We start from the raw sequence: 24,693 nt of genomic DNA on the forward strand, positions 1-24,693 counted from the left end.
GGCAGATTCTTAACCACTGCACCACCAGGGAAGTCCCATCACTGCTGCCTTTACACTTACTTCTGGACATCTGGGGCTTGAAAAAAAGATACTGTACTATTGTACTCTATACAGTACTGTACAATAAAGTACACAAAAGTGCAATCACTTGTGGAGGATGCACGCACGTGACAATGTACGCCAGGCACATGAATTAACTTATGTGATTGGACATGCAAATGCACGTTTGCATCTTTGAAAGTTTGCAACTTGAAGGTTAGTACGTAGGGGACTTACTGTAGATCTTTCAGCCCCCAGTTGAGCTGCCCAGATGATGCCACATGGAGCAAAGACAAGCTTTTCAGACTGAGCTTTGCCCAATTGCAAATTTGAGGGCAAAATAAATGATTGCTGTTGTTTTAAGTTACTAAGTGTTGGGGTGACTTGGTATGCAGCAATAGATAGCCAGGACAAAAAGGGCCAATGGAGAAAAGAGTCACTGGTATATCAACCAACAGGCATACCAATGAGTCCTGGCCAAATGGTAACAAAGGTCAATTTTATTTACTTGATTGTGTCTCCATTGCTCTGAGGAATGAAGATTTTAGAGCCGGGAAATATGTGCATCTAGATAACAAAGTACTAATAATAGCACTTCTAAAGTATCTACTCTAATGGGTGGAGATGGAGAGTCAGATAATCATCCACAATGATGAATGATCCAATGGAAAACATACCTGCATTAGGAGTCTACTGTATTTTAGGCAAAATGTTAGACCTTTCACATGCCTTTTCTCACCTAATCCTCATAAAACTCCTATAGAATCTTACTCTGATTTTACAGGATCAGAAAAAGTTAGAAAATTGATGAAAAAAAATCATCTCACACCAATGAGTGGTAGGAGCAAGATTCAAACTCAAGTCTGACTGCAGAGCTCAGTCCCTTTTTACTACAGCATCCTACGTATTTGCCAAAGGTGATTTCTCTGGTTTTTGCACACATGTGCTATTAATGGGTTTTGAGCTGTTTGGAGTGGATTCCTTTTTCTTCAGCAGCAGCATATTTATTTACACTTCTTGGCTACTATTCTTTTAAAAAAAAGGATTTGCGTTCCTGAAGCATATACAATACAACGGTGTTGAAAGCAGATGGTCCACAAGTATGCTGTGGGACATGGGGAATCGAAATTAAAAGAAAATTTTGTCACAGTTATGGAGTGCTGCGGTGCTTTGTATGTGCGTACGTACAATGCAGTGTATGTCATAAATGGAAGTGGCTTTTTCTTCTTTATTAAGTTGGCCATTATCTTCATTAAAGGTATTCTCTCAGTCAAAGCTAAGACATTTTACCCAATGCACGAGTGTCTCGTAAGTTGAAGTGCAGAAACAGCAGTAGTTGTGCAAAATAAGCAGATGTCTGCCCTGATCAGTCTGTTTTAGAATTCTGTTGGGGGCTTGTGATTGTTTGAATGGGAAGAGTTCCCTCAGTCGTTTCTTGGAGGGAAAAGATGTATAGAGGGCAAGAGGTGAGAGTCTCTCCCTCTGAAGGTCAGAGGGTTCAGTGATTGGAGGAAATGGACATCTAGGCTCTTCCATTCTCTTCTGGCACTGCACACAGTGACCTTGCTCAAGTCATTAACTCTTTGTTTTGCTTATTAGTTCCTAGGGGACAGTAACACCAAGCCAGCCGTGCTGAAAACAAGTCAGTTCTTCAGAAAAAGTCATCAGTGTATGTGCAAACCCAAGAGCCCTTTATTATACACAGCCCTCTCTTTTCCTGTTGTTTCCCTGACAGCAATGCATTTCTTTCCTCAGCACGCCATTTTCAAAACCTTTGACATTCCAGGACACCTCATCATTGCCTTCATCAGGGATCATGCCAATTTGTCAGTTTTAATCCGTCCAAAAACCTGCATCTGCCAGCATAAACCTTTCTATTTCTTATATGTTGATACAAAGATTTCACACATTGATTTTTGAGTAGCTCTGATTTCATGCAAGCTAAGCAAACAGTGACAGGTTGGTACTTGGGGTAATGAATGCTCTATCAGATTAATATAAATCAATGGCATTGGCAAGTTTCAGATGAGGCACAGGGGTTGGGGTCTGGAGAGCACGAGCTGCCAGAACAAGACAGATGGTCAGAAGCTGACACTCTTACCTCTTTATCTTGATGGGCTCATTAGCAGATTTCTCTCCTTTGAGTGAGTCTTATTTGGCTTTAAATGATACCCAGCCATCCTGGAAAAAATACTGACATACCCTTCTCATGACCTGGCATGAAGAATATTCTAGTGTCCAGGGTCTGTTTAGCAGCCTGGAGGGCTAGGACTTGGGTAAATGGATACTAGAGTTAACCATTTATCCAATAGGACCATTGGGGTCCAAAGAGTTACTGTATCCCTGTGAAGAACCTACTTTTCTAAAAACTACCATTTATTGAATGTCAAGTCCTATACCAGGCACGGTATTTTATTGAATTCTCACAAGAACTCTAGGAGATAGATTCCATTATTTTTATCCTTGTTCTTATTGTTTCTATGCTATTGCATAAGTGGGAAACCGAGGATTAAGTAATTTGTCCAAAGGGACACAGCTGGGGAGTAGAAAAGGCAGAACTTGATTCTGGGTCTGTAGAACTCTGAAACCCTGAGGTTAACCGCTGGTCTCATGTGCAAGAGCAGATGGCTAAGTCTATGGGCAGCTTTTTTGGTCCTGAACTGGTGCCTCTCCTTTCTCCCTGCCTCCCTCCCTTCCTTCCTGCAGGCGTCAAGGACTCTCAGATGTCTCTTTCTTCCCTTTTAAACAACATACCTTCATCCTCAGGTTCTTTCCTCTCTAAAGCTGGCAGTGGAGCAGGGATAGTAACCTTGGCCCCCTTCTTTCCTACTCTTCCTCCAGATGACCACCATCACGGGACAAAAACAATACATGGCCAAAAGGTTTCAGAAGTCCTATGAGGTTTTTCATAGTCATTGATCCATCAAATAGAGGTTTTGACTTCCTATTTATTTATTTATTCTTTTCCTTTATGGTTTATTACAAGATATTGAATATAGTTCCCTGTGCTATACAGTAAGACATTGTTGTTCATCTATTTTATATATAGTAGTTTGTATCTGCTAATCCCAAACTCCTAATTTTTCTGCCCCACCTTTCCCCTTTGGTAACCATAAGTTTGTTTTCTATGTCTATGAGTCTGTTTCTGTTTCCTAAATAAGTTCATTTCTATCATTTTTTAGATACCATATATAAGTGATATCTTATCCTCTGATTTACATCACTTAGTATTGATAATCTGTAGGTCCATCCATGTTGCTGCAAATGGTGGTATTTCATTCTTTTTTATGGCTGAGTAATACTCCATTGTATATATGTACCACATCTTCTTTATCCATTCATCTGTTGATGGACACTTAGGTGGCTGCCATGTCTTGGCCATTGTACATAGTGCTGCTGTGAACACTGGAGTGCCTGTATCTTTTTGAATTCATGTTCATCTTTTCCAGATTTATGCCCAGGAGTGGGATTGCTGGATCATATGGCAACTCTATTTTTAGTTTTTTTAAGGAACCTCCATACTGTTCTTCATAGTGGCTGTACCAATTTACATTCCCGCCAACATTGTAGGAGGTTTCCTTTTTCTCCATACCCTCTCCAGCATTTATTATTTGTAAACTATTTAGTAATGGCCATTCTGAGTGGGTGATACTTCATTGCAGTTTTGATTTGCATTTCTCTAATAATCAGTGGTGTTGAGCATCTTTTCATGTGCCTGTTGGCCATCTGTATGTCTTCTTTGGAGAAATATCTGTTAAGGTCTTCTGCCCATTTTCTGATTGGGACGCTTGTTTTTTTGATATTGAGTAGTATAAGCTGTTTGCATATTTTGTTTTTTTTGTTTTTTTTTTTGCCGTACGTGGGCCTCTCACTGTTGCGGCCTCTCCCGTTGCGGAGACAGGCTCCGGACGCACAGGCTCAGCGTCCACGGCTCACAGGCCTAGCCGCTCCATGGCATGTGGGATATTCCCAGACCGGGGCACGAACCCATGTCCTCTGCATGGGCAGGCAGACTCTCAACCACTGCACCACCAGGGAAGCCCTGTTTGTATATTTTGGAAACTAAGCTCTTGTCAGTCACATCATTTGCAAATATTTTTCCCACTCTGTTGGTTGTCTTTTCATGTTGTTTATGGTTTTCTTTGCTATGCTAAAACTTATAAGTTTGACTAGGTCCCATTTGTTTATTTTTGTCTTTATTTCTATCGCCTTGGGAGACCTAAGAAAACATTGCTATGATTTACGTCAGAGAATGGTTTGCCTATGTTCTCTTCTAGGAGTGTTATATCTTATATTTAAATCTTTAATCCATTTTGAGTTTATTTTTGTGTATGGTGTGAGGGAGTGTACTGACTTCACTGATTTACATGCAGCTGTCCAGCTGTCCAGCTTTCCCAACACCACTTGCTGAAGAGACTGTCTTTTCTCCATTGTATATTCTTGCCTCCTTTGTTGAATATTAGTTGACTGTAGGTGTGTGGGTTTATTTCTGGGCACTCTATTCTGTTCCATTGATCCATATGTTTGCTTTTGTGCCAGTACCGTGTTGTTTTGATTACTATAGTTTTGTAGTATTGTTTGAAATCTGGGAGAGTTTTGCCACAAGCTTTATTCTTTTTCCTCAGGATTGCTTTGGCAATTTTGGATCTTTTATGGTTCCATATAAATTTTAGGATTTTTTGTTCTAGTTCTATGAAAAATGTCATGGGTAATTTCATATGGATCACATTAAATATGTAGATTGCTTTGGGTAGTATGGCCATTTTAACAATATTAATTCCTCCAATCCAAGAGCATGGGATAGCTTTCCATTTCTTTGCCTCATCTTCAATTTCCTTTATCAGTGTTTTATAGTTCTCATTGTATGAGTCTTTCCCCATCCTTGGTCAGGTGTATTCCTAGGTATTTTTCTTTATGCTATTTTTTAACTTTCCCTTTCTGATATTTCATTGTTAGTGTAAAGAAATACAACAGATTTCTGCACGTTAATTTTGAATCCTGCTACCTTGCTGAATTCATTTATAAGTTCTAGTAGTTTTTGTGTGAAGTGTTTGGGGTTTTTATACATATAGTATCATGTCATCTGTATGTAATGACAGTTTTACCTCTTCCTTCCAATCTGGATACCTTATATTTCTTTTTCTTGTCTGATTGTTGTGGTTAGGACTTCCAATACTGTGTTAAATAGAAGTGGTGAGAGTGGGCATCCTTGTCTTGTTCCAGATTTTAGCAGGAAGGCTTTCAGCTTTTCACCATCCAGTACCATGTTGACTGTGATTTTGCCATAAATGGATTTTATTATGTTGAGATATGTTCCCTCTATACATGCCTTGGTAAGGGTTTTTTTTAAATCATAAATGGATATTGAATTTTATCAAATGCTTTTTCTGCATATATCGAGATGATCCTGGGGCTTTTATCTTTTCTTTTATTGATGTGGTGTATCACATTGATTGATTTACATGTGTCGAAGCATCCTTGTGATTCTTGGATGAATCCAAATTGATCATGGTGTATAATCTTTTTATGTGTTGTTGGATTCAACTCACTAGTATTTTGTTGAGAATTTTTGCATCTATACTCATCAAAGATATTGGCCTGTAACTTTCTTTTTTGGTAATGTCTTTGTCTGGTTTTGGTATCAGGGTGATGGTGGCTTTCTATAATGACTTTGGGAGTGTTCCCTCCTCTTTGGTCTTTTGGAAGAGTTTGAGAAGGATTGGTACAAGTTCTTGGTATGTTTGGTAGAATTCCCCAGTGAAGCCATCTGGTCCTGGACTTTTGTTTGTAGGGAGTGTTTTTAAAATCACAAATTCTATTTCACTTCTAGTGATTGGTCTGTTAAAATTATCTACTTCTTCTTGATTCACTTTTGGTGGGCTGTATGTTCCTAGAAACTTGTCCATTTCTTCTAGGTTGTCCAGTTTGTTGCCCTTTAATTGTTCATAGTATTCTCTTATGGATTTTTTGTATTTCTGTGGTGTTGGTTGTTATTTCTCCTCTTTCATTTCTTGTTTTGTTTATTTTGTTCCTCTCTCTTTTCTTCTTGGTGACCCTGGCCAGAGGTTTGTCAATTTTGTTTACCCTTTCAAAACCAGCTCTTGGTTTTATTGATTTTTTATATTATTTTTTAATCTCTTTTTTAATTTATTTCCTCTCTGAAATTTATTATTTCCTTCTGCTGGAAATAATAAAGTTTTTGTTTGTTTTCTTTTGTTTGTTCTTCTTTTTCTAATTCTTTTAGGTAGTAAGTTAGGTTATCTGAGATTTTTCTTGTTTTTTGAGGAAGGCCTGTATTGCTGTGAACTTCCCTCTTGGGACTGCATTTGCTGCACCCCGTAGATTTTGTATGGTTGTGTTTTCCTTGTCATTTGTCTCAAGGTATTTTTAAATTTCCTCTTTGATTTCATTGTTGACCCATTGGGTTTTTTTTTAGTAGCATGTCATTTAGTCACCAGGTAATGCTGTGGTCAGAAAAGGTGCTTGAAATAATTTCTATCCTCTTAAATTTATTGAGGCTTGTTTTGTGACCCAGTATGTGGTTTATCCTAGAGAATGTTCCATGTGCACCTGAAAAGAATGTGTATTCTGTATTTTTCAGGTGTCGTGTCCCAAAAATATCAATTAAGTCTAACTGTTCTATTGTGTCATTTAGGATGTCTGTTGCCTTATTGATTATGTCTAGAATATCTGTCCATTGACGTCAGTGGGGTGTTAAAGTCTCCTACTATTTATTCCTGTTAGTTCTTCCTTTTATGTCTGTTAGTACTTGTATTATGTATTTAGGTGCTCTTATATTGGGTGCATATATATTAACGTGTGTGATATCCTCTTCCTGTATTGATCCTTTTATCACTATATAATGTCCTTTTTCTTTATGGTTTTTGTTTTAAAGTCTATTTTGTCTGATATGAGTATCGCTATCCTTGCTTTCTTGTCATTTCCATTTTCATGAAATATCTTTTTCCATCCTCTCAATATTGATATGTATTTATTGCCATTTTAAATACTGTTTTCCAGTTGATATTATATTTTTTCTCTGTTCCTTTCATTTTTGTCATTCTTTTTCCTTTTGTGGTTTGACGGTTTTCTATTGTATTATGCTTGAATTCTCTTCTTTTTGTGTTTTTGTGAATCTATTGTATGTTTTTGATTTGTGGTTTCTCTGATTTTCAAGTATGTTAACCCATTACTATATCTACTTGTTTTAGACTGGTAGTAATATAGGCTCAAACACATTCTAAAAAAAACTACATTTTCTTACTCCCCTCCCCCACATTTTATGATTTTTGATGTCCTCTTTTATATCTTCATGTTTATCCTTTTGCTGTTCATTGTACTTATTGTCACTTTCATAATTTTTTTTAAATCTATGTACTGGCTTATTTAAGTGATATAACTTCCAATTGTGATTTTCTCTTTCCTATAGATTCTTGCTTCTTTTCTATTTAGAGAAGACCTTTCAATATTTCTTTTAGGATAGGTTTAGTATTGCTATATTCTTTTAGTTTTTGCTGTTCTGAGAAATTTTTTATCTCTCCTTCTCTTCTAAGTGATAGACTTGCTGGGTAGAGTATCCTAGGTTGCAGGTTTTTCCCTTCCAGGAGTTTCAATATATCTTGCCACTTTCTTCTGGCCTGCGGTGTTTCTGTAAAGAAATCAACTGATAGCCTCATGGGGGTTCCCTTGTAACTAACTCTTTTTTCCTTGCTGCCTTTAGAATCCTGTCTTTAACTTTTGCCGTTTTAATTATAATATGTCTTAGTGTAGGTCTGTTTGGTTTCATCTTGCTTGGAGCTTCCTGTACCTGGATATTTGTTTTCCTTCTTTAGGTTTGGGAAGTTTTCAGCCATAATTTCTTCAAACACATTTTTGATCCCCTTTTCTCTTTCTTTTCCTTCTGAGATCCCTATTATATGTAGTTTGGCTTGCTTTATCCCATAGGTCTCTTATATTGCTTTCATTTTTTCTTTTTTTAATTTGGCTTTCTGTCTGCTGTTCTGATTGGGTGATTTCCAGTGTTCTATCTTCCAGATCGTTTATTCTTTCTTCTGCATTATTTAGTTTGCTAGTTATTGTTCAGCTCTCATCTCAACAAATTCATTTTCTAATTTTGTTTGGCTCCTCTTTATAGTTTCTAGTTCCTCATTACAGTGATCTTCATTTCTATTGATAGCCTTTCTTAATTCCTTCAGTATTTTTATTACTTTCTTTTTGAACTTGGGATCTGGTAGACTGGAGAGGTCTGTTTCATTGTTTGTTCTTTCAGGGAATTTTTCTTGTTCTTTTAATAGGGAGTGGCTCCTCTGCTTCTTCATTTTCCTTATATTTCTCTGACTCTATAAATTTAAGGGAAACAGTCATCTACTGTGGTCTTGAAGGGCTGTTTTTGTGTGGGAGCATCCCTGTGTGGCCTGCGTGCATCTAATATTTTTGGTGCCAGGGCTGTTTTTAGTATAGATACCTGCCACATATCTCCTCAGTGTGTGCTGGCTGTTATCCCCTTGACAGTGGGTGTGATTGGTGTTGTGCTGACCAGAGCCTGCACTGGATGTTGAGCAGGACCTGCTCTTTGCTCTGCAGTTGTCACACCTCTGTGGAGGCAGGGTCTGCTCCCCAGTTGTTGGAGTAGAAGCCGCCAGATCTGGTTCTGAGCTGTGTTGTGAGGTGGGCGGGACTGGAGTACTCCTGCTGGGAGAAGAGCCACTGAGTATACCTCCACAGGAGCTGTTCACTGGGAAGTGTACTCTGTGGCATCACCTGTAACCCGTTGTGTGTGCTCACAAAGTACACTGTTGTTGGCACTGCCCTTGGCCCCGCGTCAGTCAAGGGAATGCAGGCAATCGGCCAGGATGTCCCTCAGGCTCTATGTTCACAAAGCCACCGGCACTGTTAGGCCACCAAAGTTAGGCACCAGGACCTGCTGTAGCTGCGCATCTGGACTTTCCGTGGGAGCTACAGAATCAGCCCAGAGCCCTTCACCTTCACACACCCATAAAGCCCACCGCTGCTAACACTCGACCAGCCACAGCCACAGGAGCACCTGTAATCTGCTTGGATGTCCTGCAGATCTGAACTTACATAAATCTGCCCAACTCACACAGCCACTGGGACAGGGCTCAGATTTCAGCCCCTCCTCCACATGTGGGCACCTGCTGGCACTTGCGTGCTCCCAGAACTCATAGAGGTGAAGCCACGCCTGCTGTAAGCATGCTGAGAGTAAGGCTGCTGTGGTGGGGCCCCACCCCTCCCTTCACGTGTGCATTAACAATGGGACTTCTATGGCAGACCTGGGCTCCATGCTGTGTACATGCCCAGTTGCAGCCCAGACCACGCTCCAGTTCTTTCAGGCTGTCTCCACACAGCCAATCCCAGTCCTCTCCCAGGTCTGTCTGTGAAGCCTGAGTTTCAGCACCCAGCCGCCTCCACCTTCCATACCATCAGACACACGTCTCTGGCTTGGAAGTGCAGCGAGGTGGCCAGGACTGTCTCTGCTGGTCTCTCTCTGTTCTGCCTGCTGTGAGCCAGCTACTGCATTCTCCTCTGAGCCTCTGAAGCTCCCTCTGTCCCAGCTGGTCTCCCAGCCAGTGAAGGGGGTTCCCAGGGTGAGGGAACCTTTCCTCTTTCACAGCTCCCTCCCAGGGACACAGGTCCCATCCTGATTCCTTTCTTTTTTTTTTTTCTTTCAACCTGCCTGGTTACCTGGTGATCCTTCTTGCAGCTTCGATTGTATGAGATCTTCTGTCAGCATTCAGTGGGTATTCTGTGAGAATTGTTCCACATGTAGATGTGTTTTTGATGTATTTGTTGGAGGAGGTGAGCTCCATGTCCTTCCATTCCACCATCTTCCTATTTATTTATTTTTAGTGATTTACTTTTTAGATTAGTATCTTGAGTTCTCTTTTAATTGGCTTGGCTGCTTAGAGTTGAGAGAATTCAGCCTGAAAGACCTGCTAAAGCATGAGATTCTTAGACCTACTTCATAATCTGTACCCCAAATATGAGTTACTTCTGCATTTCTTCATTCCTTTGCTCCTGGTCAGCTTCTCTGAGAATGAAACTGCCGTCCATGGCTCCAAACGATTATCTGTAGCACTTCAAACTTGAGCTCTGCAGATGCCTTCTCATACTCAGAGCAATCTCCTTGGCTCCAGCAGCCAACTCTCTGTATCCCGGTGATTTGCCAGCAGAATACGCACCAGCCATATCCCAACACTGATTCTGTGTTCTATCTGTACTGTCCTCATTGTCTAAGGAACTAGACCCCATCCTTTCAACCTACTCAGTCTCTGAGCTTTGCCGCATAGTCTTACAGTTACCCTCCACCCTTCGTTAAAAAAAAAAAAAAAAAAGCTTCTCTATCTGAGGTCCTTTAACACTACTTTCCTAGTTCTCCAAACTCCATGGTTTCTCTTCTGTCTTCTTTTTCTACCACTGCCTAAGGTGTAAACCCCACTGCTTAGTCCTTGTCTTCTGCTTTTCAGCTTTTACACTAACTGCCCTCAAGAGCATATCCAGACTTGTGGTTTCAAGTAATAATGGTTTCAATAATGGTTTCAAGTAATAATGATTCACAAATCTCCATACTCTTCTTAATTCCAAATTGCTTCCTTTGGGAAATTTCCACTTGAAGATTCGACCATTATCTCTAACTTACCGTGCCTAAACTTCCCATTTATGTCCATAGCATCACCATCCTTCCAGACTCATTTTTTTTCAACTTGAACACTTTCTTTCCCATCAGATCTATTCATTTATCCATGTGTTCATTCACCCGCTCATTCATTTACTCACTCAGTAAACATTTACTAAATGCCTATTCTGTGTCAGGTTCTGGGTGAGGCACTAAAGATAACAAAAGTAAATGATATATCCTGAATCCAAAATTGACGATCCTCCATCCATCAAGAACATCTCCTATCAACATTTTCTCTCATGGTTTCCAACAACACTAAGTGCCTTAGTCAAACAGGTTTCCTAGACTTCACGCTAACATGTGAAGTTACTCTTACCTCCATGCCTTTGTTCTTCTTGTTCTTTTTGCCTAGAACAACTTCCCTTAATTTTTCTGCCATCTGAAATCAGTATTTCCTTCAGGTCCCATCTATTTTCAAAGTCTCAACCGAATGCTTTTTTCCTTTTCTGAATTCCTCTAGGATTTTGTGATTCAATCCCATTATGATCACAGGAAGTAGAAAAGCATGGCTGAGAATGTTTTCGCAATAGAAAAGTCTTTAGTGAAGTTGTCATAGCAAGGGCATATTTTGGGGGCAAGGACACAATTAATGCATTCCTTTACTCATCCACTTATTCATTCAGTTCTGATCTCTGTGGGAAAAAAAGGCATGGGCTCCCAGAGGGCATGAGGCCAGTGCCAGGGGGGTTGTTCACATTGATGCTTACCCTGGATTCTGGACTGACCTGGCCCTGCTGGTCTGTAGCATAGTGGCACCTGGTGGCACTTGCTGGTGGGGATTAGGCCTGGCTGAAGGAGGAGCTGGATATGTAATACCTGTATACAGTGAAGGAGCTGTGTCATGCAGGACTCACCTGATGCCCACCCAACTTCATGATGGATCTCTTCCAGAGGGTCCATCCCAACAGGGTAGCCAATAACCCCAACACCCTCGCAGGCAATATGCTTTGATGTTTTAAGGAGAAAGGGTATGTCAACCAGAACAATTTTCTTCGACATCTCCTCAGTGGGCAATCATATGAAAGTCCTGAATGTTGAGCTCCACATGTTCGAGCCCCAGCATTTTCCCAGGACCCCGCCCTTGACAAGTCTACCATTACTACAGGGTGGAAGTCCGTAAGATCCTGGGCCCATGCCAGAATTAGAGTGAGGGAGCTTTCTTTCAAGTAAAGATCTTCCTCTGGCCTCTAAGTCTGGCACAGATGATGATTGACTGCATCCTGGGAAACACTTCAGCTTGAGCTTTCTGGGACAGACCGTGAAGCCACTAAATGACAGTTACCACAGGACCCAGTGGAAGGGGATCACAGTGATAATAGGAACTCTGTACTGGCCCTTGGCCAATAAAAAGGCAACATTTTTTTGTTGCTGAAGAGGGTACCTGTCCCTGCCCATCATGCTACACTCACAGAGCTGGAGAGTCTGTCCTAGGTAGAACTCTCTGCAGACCTCACCTCAGCTACCCCAGATAGTGGCCCCAGAGGGCAAGATGTGTCTTTTCTACATAGACTTCCAAGAATATAAGCTACACAAACAGGGATATCTCATTTGAGGCTATCAGGTCAATAGCTGCAACATTATTGGCTCTACCTTGTGACCACACTCTGCCACACAACTCCACTCAGCTGGGGATGTGGAGTAGGAGAGGATGAGGAGGAAGGAGGCAATATCCATTAAGGAGCCTGCCGCTCAGTGTTCTTATTCCAATAGAATGCTTAACTCCCCATGTAAGCTTGAGAAGTCAGTGATTCTCTCTAGGTCTCACTATATCTATCTGTAAAATGGAATTGTCTTTACGTCATAGGATGTTCAAGAGTATGAAGAAGGTACTGAGAGGAGGGATATCACAAAAGTTTGTGGGAGGAGTGATTCTTGCTTGTGTTACAGCTTTTCTGCAGTAATTACTCACCACTGTATCCCCAGGACCTAGAAGAGGGAACGGTACATAGTTGGCCTTCAGTATGCATCAAATGAAACAAATGAATGGACTGCAGCTTCTGCAGTCATTCATTCAAAGGTCATGTATGAGTTTTTAAGAGCTAGGTAAGCAGCTATAGTTCTCTTCTGCTTCTCTATGCCATTCCCCAGTGCTCAGTTTACAAACACCTCAGCTTGGGCCAATGTCAGTGACCACTCCCCCCACCCCTCCACCCTGTTGGCTGCATAGTGGAAGTTGTGTGTGGTTGCCTTGGGGCACTCAAAGAAGTTAAATGAAGGCTCTTAAGACCATCCCAAACCTGGGGTTGGGGTATGGATGGGGGGAAGAGGCAGATTCAGAAGTTGGGGTAGGAAGTCTTGGGTCCATAGCCTCCTCTAAGAGCTATATGCCTTGCCCATACTCAGGCCTGGACTTCCCCCATTTTTTTTTTTATAGTGTTGCATTCCTTTCAGGTGTACAGCAAAGTGATTCCGATAGATAGATAGATAATATCTTTTTCAGATTCTTTTCCATTATAGGTTATTACAAGATATTAAATACAGTCTCTGTGCTATACAGTAGGACCTTGTTGTTTATCGTTGTATATAAAGTAGTTTGTGTCTGCTAATCCCAAACTAATTTATCCCCTCCCTTTCCACTTTGGTAACCATAAGTCTGTTTCTGTTTTGTAAATAAGTTCATTTGTATCTTTTTTTAGATTCCACATATAAGTGATATCATATTTATCTTTCTCGTCTGACTTCATATGATAATCTCTAGGTCCATCCATGGTGCTGCAAATGGCATTATTTCATTCTTTCTTATGGCTGAGGAATATTCCATTCTATACATACATACCACTTATTCTTTATCCATTCATCTGTCAATGGACATTTAGTTTGCTTCCATGTCTTGGCTATTGTAAATAGTGCTGCTATGAACATCAGGGTGCCTGCAGCTTTTTGAATTAGAAATTTCATCTTTTCCAGATATATGCCCAGGAGTGGGATTGCTGGATCATATAGTAAGTCTGTTTTTAGGGTTTTTGTTGTTGTTGTTTTTAAACAACTTTATTGGAGTATAATTGCTTTACAATGGTGTGTTAGTTTCTGCTTTATAACAAAGTGAATCAGTTATACATATACATATGTTCCCATATCTCTTCCCTCTTGCGTCTCCCTCCCTCCCACCCTCCCTATCCCACCCCTCTAGGTGGTCACAAACCACCGAGTTGATCTCCTTGTGCTATGCGGCTGCTTCCCACTAGCTATCTATTTTATGTTTGGTAGTGTATATATGTACATGCCACTCTCTCACTGTGTCACAGCTTACCCTTCCCCCTCCCCATATCCTCAAGTTTTTTAAGGAACCGCCATACTATTCTCCATAGTGACTGCACCAATTTACATTCCCAGCAACAGTGTAGGAGGGTTGCCTTTTCTCCACACCCTCTCTAGGATTTATTACTTGCGGACTCTTTGATAATGGCCATTCTGACTGGGGTGAGGTGATAACGCATTGTAGTTTTGGTCTGCCGTTCTGTAATAATTACTGATGTTGAGCATCTTTTCAGGTGCCTGTTGGCCATCTTCTTTGGAGAAATGTCTATTTAGGTCTTCTGCCCATTTTTTGATTGGGTTGCTTCTTTCTTTGATATTGAGCTATATGAGCTGTTTATGTATTTTGGAAATTAAGCCCTATTGGTTGCATCATTCGCAAATATTTTCTTCCATTCCATAAGTTGTCCAATCATTTTGTTTATGGTTTCCTTTGCTGTACAAAATCCTTTAAATTTAATTAAGTTCCATTTGTTTATTTTTGCTTTTATTTCCATTACTCTAGGAGACAGATCCAAAACAATATTGCTTCAATTTGTCAGAGCGTTCTACGTATGTTTTCCTCTAGGAGTTTTATAGTATCTGGTCTTACATTCAGGCCTTTAACCCATTTTGAGTTTATTTTAGTATATGGTTGTTAGAGAATGTTCTAATTTTATTCTTTTACATGTAGCTGTCCAGTTTTACCAGCTACATGTAACTGTCCAGTTTTACCAGCACCACTTATAGAAGAGATTGTCTTTTCTCCGTTGTATATTCTTGCCTCCTTTGTCATAGATTAATTGGCCATAAGTGCATGGGTTTATTTCTGGGCTTTCTATCCTGTTCCATTAACCTATGTGTCTGTTTTTGTGCCAGTACCATACTGTTTTGATTACTGTAGCTTTGTAGTATAGCCTGAAGTCAGGGAGCATGATTCTTCCACCTCTGTTCTTTCTCAAGATTATTTTGGCTATTTGGGTTTTTTGTGTGTTTCTGTATAAATTTTTAAATTATTTGTTCTAGTTCTGGGAAAAAACACCATTGGTATTTTAATAGGGATTGCACTGAATCTGTAGATTGACTTGGGAAAAAACACCATTGGTATTTTAATAGGGATTGCACTGAATCTGTAGATTGACTTGGGTAGAATGGTCATTTTAACAATATTGATTTTTTTCAATCCAAGAACATGGTATATCTTTCCATCTGTTTGTGTCAACTTCAGTTTCTTTCATCAGCATCTTGTAGTTTTCAGAGTACAGGTCTTTTGCCTCCTTAGGTAGATTTATTCCTAGGTATTTTATTCTTTTTGATATGATGGTTAATGGGATTATTAATTTCTCTTTCTAATAGTTTTTTCAGTGTATAGAAATGCAACAGATTTCTGTATATTAATTTTGTATCCTGCAACTTTTCTGAATTCATTGATGAGCTCTAGTAGTTTCCTGGTAGTGTCTTTAGGGTTTTCTATGTATAGTATCATGTCACCTGCAAACAGTGACAGTTTTACTTCCTCCTTTACAACTTGGATTCTTTTTATTTCTTTTTCATCTCTGAATGCTGTGGCTAGGACTCCCAAAACTGTGTTGAATAAAAGTTGCAAGAGTGGGCATCCTTATCCTGTTCTTGAACTTAGAGGGGAAGGCTTTCAGCTTTTCACCACTGACTATTATGTTAGTGGTGGGTTTGTCATATATGGCCTTTATTGTGTTAAGGTATGTTCCCTCTATGCCCACTTTCTGGACAGTTTTTATCATAAGTGGATATTGAATTTTATCAAAAGCTTTTTCTGCATCTATTGAGATGATCATATGGTTTTTATTCTTCAGTTTGTTAATGTGGTGTATCATGTTGATTAATTTGCAGATATTGAAAAACTCCTTGCATCCGTGGGATAAATCCCACTTGATCATGGTGTATGATCCTTTTAATGTATCAATATTGTTGGATTCAGTTTGCTAGTATTTTGTTGAGTATTTTTCCACTTATGTTCATCAGTGATACTGGCCTATAATTATTTTTATGATAGCTTTGGTTTTGGTATCAGGGTGATGGTGGCCTCATAGAATGAGTTCAGAGGTGTTCCTTCTTCTGCAATTTTTTGGAATGTGTTTAAGAAGGATAGATGTTAACTCTTCTCTAAATGTTTGGTAGAATTCACCTGTGAAGCCATCTGGTCCTGGGCTTTTGTTTGTTGGGAGTTTTTTAATAACTGATTCAATTTCAGTACTGGTAATTGGTCTGTTCAGATTTTCTATTTCTTCATGGTTCAGTCTGGGGAGATTGTACCTTTCTAAGAATTTGTCCATTTCTTCTAGGTTGTCCACTTTATTGGTATATAGTTGCTCATAGTAGTCTCTTATGATCCTTTGTATTTCTGTGGTGTCACTTGTAACTTCTTTTTTGTTTCTGATTTTATTGATTTGGGCCCTCTCTTTTTCTTAATGAGTCTGGCTAAAGGTTATCAATTTTGTTTACCTTTTCAAAGAATGAGTTTTTAGTTTCATTGATCTTTTCTATTTTTTTAGGCTCTGTTTCATTTATTTCTGCTCTGATCTTTATGGTTTCTTTCCTTCTACTAACTTTGGGTTTTGTTTGTTCTTTGCTTTAGGTGTAAGGTTAGGTTGTTTATTTGAGGTTTTTCTTGTTTCCTGAGAAAAGCTTGTATCACTATAAACTTCCCTCTTAGGACTTCTTTTGCTGCATTCCATTGGTTTTAGATTGTTGTGTTTTCATTTTTTCCCCAGGTATTTTTTATTTCCTTTTTGATTTCTTCAGTGATCCATTGGTTGTTTAGTAGCATATTGTTTAGCCTCCATGTGTTTGCAGTTTTTTCATGTCGTTGATTTCTAGTTTCATGGTGTTATGGTTGGAAAAGATGCTTGATATGACTGCAGTTTTCTTAAATTTACTGAGACTTGCTTTTGGACTTGCTGTCTTAGGAACGTGGAGTTGGGGTGGAAATAGGACAGATGGAAGTGATCTTGGCATGTTCGCTGGAGTTAGATCCTCCAGCTCTCCAGTGCTATGCCTTTTGCCAGCATTCTCATGCCTTACACTGTCAGGGTGACAGAGAGGACCTAGACCCCAACTCTGCAGGAACAAGAGGCAGGGTATCTGCTTCCCCCATGAAACTGAGGCTGGGTATGGAAGAAAAAAACCCTTTTTCATGGTTTCTATCCCTCCCCTTGACACTCCTACCTGAGTTCCAGGTGAGACTGCCAGGGCTCTAATTGACTCAGAATCAGAGCTCTTGCCTTGCCATGAAGCTTCCTCCATGTCACCAAGTGGTAGGAAGATGATAATAGTGTCAGTTATTTATCTATTGTCTGTCATTCCCATACACATCCTTCCATACTCTGCTTAGACTTCTGTGCCAACTGCATTCCTAATGGATTCTGCATGTTAGGAGACACTGGAGGAAGATCAGAAATTAGCAGTGGAGAGAATTTATTATTCCTCCTTTTTCTTCTTCTTTGGCTTCTGGCAGTAACTGTGGATGGTAGTGGCTTCATTGCTTTAAGGATTCCAGCTTTGGTGTCAACAATCCTTCTTTGGTGGTTCTGGTAGTGACCATTAGGTTCTCTATGGGGTCAGCATCTACAGGGTGGTCCACCCCATGGCTCCAGTATCAGCAAGTGCTACCATCTACCATGGTAACAGCAGTATACACGGTAACCTCACTAACTAGTACAGCAGTCAATGCATTATGTGCTCTGGAAACACCAATCCCTTCCTTTTCTTCTTTAGCCATATTTCCTTCCTGTAGTAAATAATTTCTGGGTTACTTCTTCTTCCCCCTTTTCCTGGTTTTGTTTCTTCAGGTCTTTTATAACTAGTTCTCTGGTCTTTTATAACTAGTTCTCTGTTAAATGCCTTCTGTTTGTTTTTCTTGTTGTATCCTGTCTGATATGCAAAAATTAAAGTAGGTGGTTATTCATGGGTGGAAAACAATTTTCTCATTTCTTCCCCAAAAGAAGTAGAAAGAAGGAAATATAAAACATTAAATTAACAAATACAATTTCCCATTACAGTTAATCAAGCACTACCTTGTTGATCATAAAATTGGAACACTATTTGAATAATATTTTTCTTGGATAAAAATATATTTCCATATATAATACGCTATTTCCATTGGAACTGAATTTATATATAAGTCAAATTAACTCTGAGTAATGTTTTACATCTGAACTCATTGTACTCTCTGAACTATTTGATACATCTTGTGCTACAATGTACCAAATTAAATGTGATATTTCCATACATATACAAAAACTTTGATCCATTGTGGATGTATAGTATGGTTTAGACTTAAGTGAAGCAAACTTAAGAAATGAATGACTCCTGCTAGCAAATCTCTGGATGAATGACATCATCTAGAAACCATTTATTTGAAAGTTTTGAAAGAGTTGTGATCTAAATGTTAATCTGAAAGGAACTAGCTGTTGAATGATAATTTATCCGGCCATCCATCCAGCAATAGGCAAAGCTATGGGGTCACTGAAGGTGATGTTCATCTATAGTCATTAACATTGCAAAATGTTTACAATACATTGCTGAATGAAGGAATTGATTATAAAAGTTTGCATAATATTGCATTTTTGTTTAAAAAATATCTATGGTTTTTAATTTTCTTTTTACTGAGTTTTTTACATTTTCTACAATGAAGATACATTAATTTTATTTACTTAAAGGAAAAAAAGTTAGTTAAAAGACAAGTTAGCATGCTCTGTGTTTTGTACAGCATAGGACTCTGTCCATAAGAGCTGTGTGGGGGTGATGCAAGAAGCAAGGAGGACTAAAGAGGAGCATCTCTGGGATCCACTCCTTCCAGGTTGTCAGGCAGGTCCCTGCCTTACAGGAACAAGGTGCTGGATGACTGCTGAGGCTCTGCCCAACTCGAGGTTCCAAAATCCAAACTAAAATCCAATTCAAAGAAAATTTATCAGTGGTCATCCTGTGCCAAGTGCCAAGACCCATAGTAGGTCCTAGAGAGACAGGGATGGAGGCTAGTACCTACCCTGTGGGCACCTATTAATTACTTTGTCAAGGGACTGTTGCTGGCTTTGGAGTGGAAAGATTTCTCTTTGAACTCTGCCTCTGCCTCTCACTAGCTGTGCAACCTTGGGAAAATTTCTTCTAAGTTTCAGATTTTTCCACTTTTAAAGAGAAGGTAATAATTCTTCCTTTTCTTTGTTGTTTGGAGGATTACATAGAATGATAAAGTAATCTAAGAGGAAGGGAGAGAGGGAGAAAGGGAAGGAAGAATAGAGAGAGGGAAAGTGTCATTCATTTTCTAGGCCAATTTAGGCTTTTCAGGAATGAGATCAATAGGAATGAAGAAGAAAATAGCAAAAAAAAAAAAAAATCCTTACCCAAGGATGGATACCAAACTTTAAGAGTAAAGCATTGGATAGTACAAATGGTTACAAGTTGATGACATAGAAATTGTATAATTTTGTAGTACCTCCTCATGGTCTTTGCCCTTTGTGAGCACATAGGGCTTTTCCACAACCAGATTTTCCATGTAATCTGTGTGTGGTTACTGAAGGACAAAGGATCTGCTCAGCCCTTCGTTCCCAGAGACTCCAGATAAATGGGAAATCAGGGTGCCCTGGACAATGGTGGGAGATGGAAGCGCCATGGTCCACCAAGTCTGCCTCTAGACATAGAGTGGACAATACTGTGGTGGTGGGCAAGGAAGGCTGGGGAGGGGGAAGATTACGTGGCCATGGTACATGATTTCTATCTTATAGAAAATTTGTAGTTTCTATATTTTTCTAAAACAAATATGTAGGAAAACTTTATATGAATAACTTTTCTGTGAGTTTCAGACATCCTTTTGTTCTTGAAAGCCTTACCTCACTAAGTATGCTGTAAACACCTTGAAAGCAAGAGTCCTGTCTTCATCTCCATTTGTAGGAATTCTTAACACAGTGCTGGTCTCAACAAATCATTACTTGGAGTGTTCACCAATAGTCGTCTCTCACCAAAATAATTCCATTATTTATGTTTACATTGTACAATTATCAGCCAGCCGTGGTAAATCAAAATAATGGGCTTTCAGCTGGCTAAATGGATTTGTTAACACACTGAATAATTATTCACCAGTAAATGAATCAGCCTAATTTTGCTTAAGTGTAGGTCATAGATAAAATAATGGGAACATGATGTTTTAAGACATTGATCTGAACAAGAGATAAAGTCAAACAAAGGCCATGACTTCAGCACTAGAGGGAAGACAAGTTAGTTTAAAGGCAAACCAATCAATCCAGCATTGTGTCAGATCCTTGAGGGATAATGAAAGTACAATTGCCCTGTCCTCAAGGAGCTTTGAGTCAAATTGAAGACTCAAGACATACCTGGCAATTAGGTAATAATAAAGATACTGTACATTCAAAAATGAAAAGATGTGGAACAACCAGTCTTTTCAGTTAGAAGGACTCCTTTTAAAAATAAGTCCTTTTTTAATAAATAATAAAATCAATTTTTTAAATCAGAAAAATCAATAACCAAAAATTAAATACCATAAGGCACATAATCATTCAGAGATAAGGACTGTTAACATTTCAGTATATCTTCATCCAGATCATCTTTGTATAAATAATAGGTATTTCAGTAAAACAAGATCACATCATAAAACTGTTTTTAACTTATTGGTTGTACTCAACAACATATTATGAAAAAAATTGAAAATATTCTTACCAAGTTGTAGGTTACACAAAGCTGGGAAGGAGAGCCATTGTTGCAAGAATCACCATCTAGAAAGATCTTGCCAGAAGAGAACAAGGGCCAAACTAACAAGATTAAATTTAACAGAGATACCTCTTAAGTCCTTAACTTAGATTGAAGGCCTATAGGTCTTGGTTGACTACAAGTATGATAGGAATCAACAGTGTCACTGGCTTTCAAAATGCTAATGTAAGCTAGGCTGTTTCAACAAAAGCATGGTACCCAATAATAGAAAGGAAAAGTCCTCTCTAGGTTGTGTAGTCTGACCACATCTTGAGTCCTATACTCAATTTTATGACCCAGGTTGGTCAAAAGGACAATAAGCAAGATGGAAATTGTCAAGTGAGTCACAACTGCGAGAGCTAGAGGTGCTTAGCGGGAAAAGAGGAGACTTTGAGGCTCCGTGTGTGCACGTGCCTGTGTGATTGTGTGCATGTGTCTGTGCAGAAATTCTACACACATACACAGAGAGCTATACTGCAGAAGAACAATGTGATATATTTTGTGTAACTTCAGAAGACAAAAATAGTTGGACAGCTCTGAGCTCATTCTCGTAGCACTGTAACAGAGGAATAATTTTATAAACATCTGAGCCATCCAACAGTGGAACAGACTGTCTTTTTGGTGGTGAGTTCCCCTTTCTCTGAAAATACTTAAGCAGAGGTGGAATAAGGTATATTGTAGAGAGATTCCTGCCATTGAACTTGAATTATCCTGTGGTCCTTCTGAGATTATGAGATAAAGTGAAAGAATATTATTGAACTGAATACTTTGACTCAATTTGTGGATTTGTGCATGTGCAAGTATATGGATTATCAAATTATCTACATTTTAAAATATTTATATCTTGGAAACTTTCTCTTAAAAATATATTGAGTTTAGATGTAAAAAATTTCCTGATTATTTCTCCACAATGTAGCAGAGAAAGACAAAGTTTGAATTCCAGCTGTGACTCATCCTTAGCAGTATGACCTTGAGAAATATGGTTAAACTCTTTGAGTCTTATCCCTGTTTTAGAAGAAATAAACCACAGTCAAAGGAGCATTGTGAAGATTAAGTGATTTTATGGCTCACACTGCCTGGCACATATTAGCTGCTTAATACATAGTAATTGTTGTTGTAATAATAATTATGATTATACTGGCCTTTCCCATTCCTTTTGCAGCACCCCCTCCCTTTCCTTCCTTTCTCACCAGAATCTCTTCTTACTCCCTGACTTTATCTTCCAAGGCACTGTCAGTTTATCTCTGTGTCAGTGTATACCTATCCCATCTCTCCTATGATTCTGTGAGTGCTGTTTAAGGAAGATTAGACCAGCAAGGGTGTGCAAGGAATAGATGTAAACAGAGAAGTAAGACAAGAGAGTGCAGGAAAACCAGAACAGTCAGCTCTGTTCCCTTCTCCAACTCCTCAATGTCCCCACCTCTCCCCGAAAAGAACAAATACAGGAAGGAAGACCAGTGGAGGAAAAGATACCGTCCAAAGATCAGGAGTGTGGAGACATCGGAAAAAGCAGGATCTCACACTGGAAAGTCTCAAAAGGAAGTGGACAAACCGCCAGGCCCAGAGTGAGTGGAATGAAAAAGATAGATGGTTGTAGAGAAGATAACTAACGAGGCTCTGATAACTCTAATTTTCTAGGCCTTGGTGAGCTTTGCCTACACTTCAACTAAATGGAAATATAAATAGCTGAGAAAGAAGCCAGTGGATGGGAACTGACATAATGGACTCTATTGACTCTCTGAGATATAAGGGACCTTCTTAAAAGCATAATATTTTACGTGATCATTTGTCAGGCTTCCTCTGGGTGAGTGAGCTCCTTTGGGGGAGGTAAGTGGATTGGCTAATCTTAGTGTTTTGTTTAAAGTACACCCTGTGTTGTGCTAGAAATCAGCTTTACTGAGCGGACAGGGAGGGGAAAGAACATAGGCACCCACCGCCCCCCTCCTTTCTCCTGAGGGGCCTTAACCAGCTGAGTGCCCACTGGAAGATCCAAGACCTATTTTCCTCTCTCCTCCACTAGCTTCTCCAGACCATCACTTTCCCCATCAGCGTCCTGGTCTGAAGGAACTAAACCATTCTTCTCTTCCTACTACTCACAGGGTGGAACTAATCCACAGGCCATCCTGGCATTAACCCAATGGACACCACTTCCTATTAAAATCCCTCACTCCACCCAGATTGTCTACCCATGGATATAACCTCAGCTCCGTGAACTTGTATCTTCCACCTCTATGATCAGTGCTGGGGGCTTCTCTTATGCCCCAGCCCAAAGTGATCATCCCCACCCCCTCCTTCTTCTCTTCACCAATAGTCTTTAGTGAACTTGGATCTTGTTAAGAAACCCAGCTTCAAAGGCCCAAACTCAAAATTTCTAGGAGTAGAGCCTGAGAATCTATCCTTTCACAAGCCCACAGCTGACTCTGATATACAACATTATTTGAAAACTATTGGGCCCTGTGGGATTGTTTAGGATTTCCTATAAATTGTCATGTATTATATGTTAATTTTACGTAAGTTGGACCTAGCATCCAGAAGTAAACCATGATCTCCTAGCCTGGGACCATCACTTATTTTCCTTGATATTTCCCTTCCCTGGCACAGGAAGAGGTGCTCAGAAAAATCTCTTTCGATGCTATAATAAACTGGGTTTTGTCCATTTTATAGGACAACAGGTTGAGGACATGCTGGTTTAACATGATTCCATCTTAGTAAAGTCACAAAGCTTACCCATCTCTAAGCACTCAACCCTCAAAGATTTACCCTAGGGATTAGAATTTCCCATCCAGCTTTCCCTCCCCCTGCTGTCCACTCTCCCCACATCCAATATCATGATGGTACTGCTCTCAGTCCCAACAGCAGCTTAGTCCTATTACTTCTGATACCACCTCTGTGAAATGATTTCTTAAATGCAAAATTACCGTGTAACAAAAGTTCTCACCAGAGTCCTCCATTCTCTCTTAATACTTTATCTCCTAAGAGAAGAGAAATCTAGAGCAGAGGGAAAAGGCAATGTGGCCATTTGGATGTAGATGAAAGATCCAGAAGCACATAAGAAACTGCCTTTGGTTGGAAACATACACATACATCCAGTAATGTAACCAAAGCGATCCATCATGTAAACCCATGAAGAAAGAGGACACATATGTTGGAAAATAATTAATTCTGATGTCATCTTCATATACATCTTCATTTCGTGGATGGGAGTTAAATGACTTCAAGGTAATTGAGCCTGTGTAATGGGAGTCTCCAAGTCTGAACTGACAATGTGAAGCATTTATTTTTGGTGAGAACAGACGATGACTGATTGTGTAGAAAGATGTTTCTGGCTCAAAGAAGATGTAGAACTGTGACTCACACTTTCACTTGGACTGTGGTCCCAAGGAAAGAAGAACACTTCCATACAAGTCCATCTGCACCCAAGAGAGACCAAAGCTACAAAAATGTCGAGTTTTTTTTTTTCTTTTACTTTCCTGACATTTAGTTACTATTTTTCAGCAAGCAGAATTACTTGCTATTAAAACAGTTTCAGTATACAAATTCCTACCAACTGACTCAGGAGCTCACTCTCAGATGCAGGTGAACTGCTGTCCATGAAAATTTACCAGTTCAAGTCCTACCCACCCTCTGAGATTCAACGTGAGCTTTGCTTCTCCTTTAAGGTGGAGTCCAGAGCCAGTCTTGACAAATAGGAACACATCCTCTTTTCATTCTTCCTTCCAAACCTTCAAATAAAGGCCTGCCAATTTTCTCGCTCTTTCCTACACTCTGTTTGCTGTTTTCACCTCCAGTTCTGCAGACACTCTTTTCCCCACCTCTGTCCCTCTCTGAATTCTACCTATGCTTCAAGGTTGGGCTCAGGTAACATCTCTTTGACGGAGGAGGTTACTCCGTCAACTTACCCTCCAGTTGGTCACCTCAATCCTTCAAATGCCACAGCACTGATTCAACGACACATATTAGCCCTCTGCTTGTCATTTCTAGGTATT

General features: G+C 39.6%; 1 protein-coding gene across 4 annotated transcripts in view; it reads right to left on the bottom strand.

The window, feature by feature from the left end:
• Positions 1-24,693, bottom strand: part of LOC309826793 (uncharacterized protein) — a 264,733-nt gene that overhangs the window by 40,918 nt on the left and 199,122 nt on the right. For 2 of the 4 annotated variants that reach the window (XM_082661169.1, XM_082661168.1), the window contains exon 3: positions 20,678-20,743. The exons of 1 other annotated variant lie outside the window; for it this stretch is intronic. In XM_082661169.1, the coding sequence (XP_082517295.1) occupies positions 20,678-20,743 (66 nt within the window). Of the gene's footprint in view, positions 1-18,389; positions 18,892-20,677; positions 20,744-24,693 lie in introns of those variants that run through there. One more of the 4 variants, XM_082661167.1, reaches the window with a different exon arrangement.

The sequence above is a fragment of the Grampus griseus genome, assembly GCF_964374135.1.
Source record: "Grampus griseus genome assembly, chromosome: 8".
NCBI classification, from domain to species: Eukaryota; Metazoa; Chordata; class Mammalia; order Artiodactyla; family Delphinidae; genus Grampus; species Grampus griseus.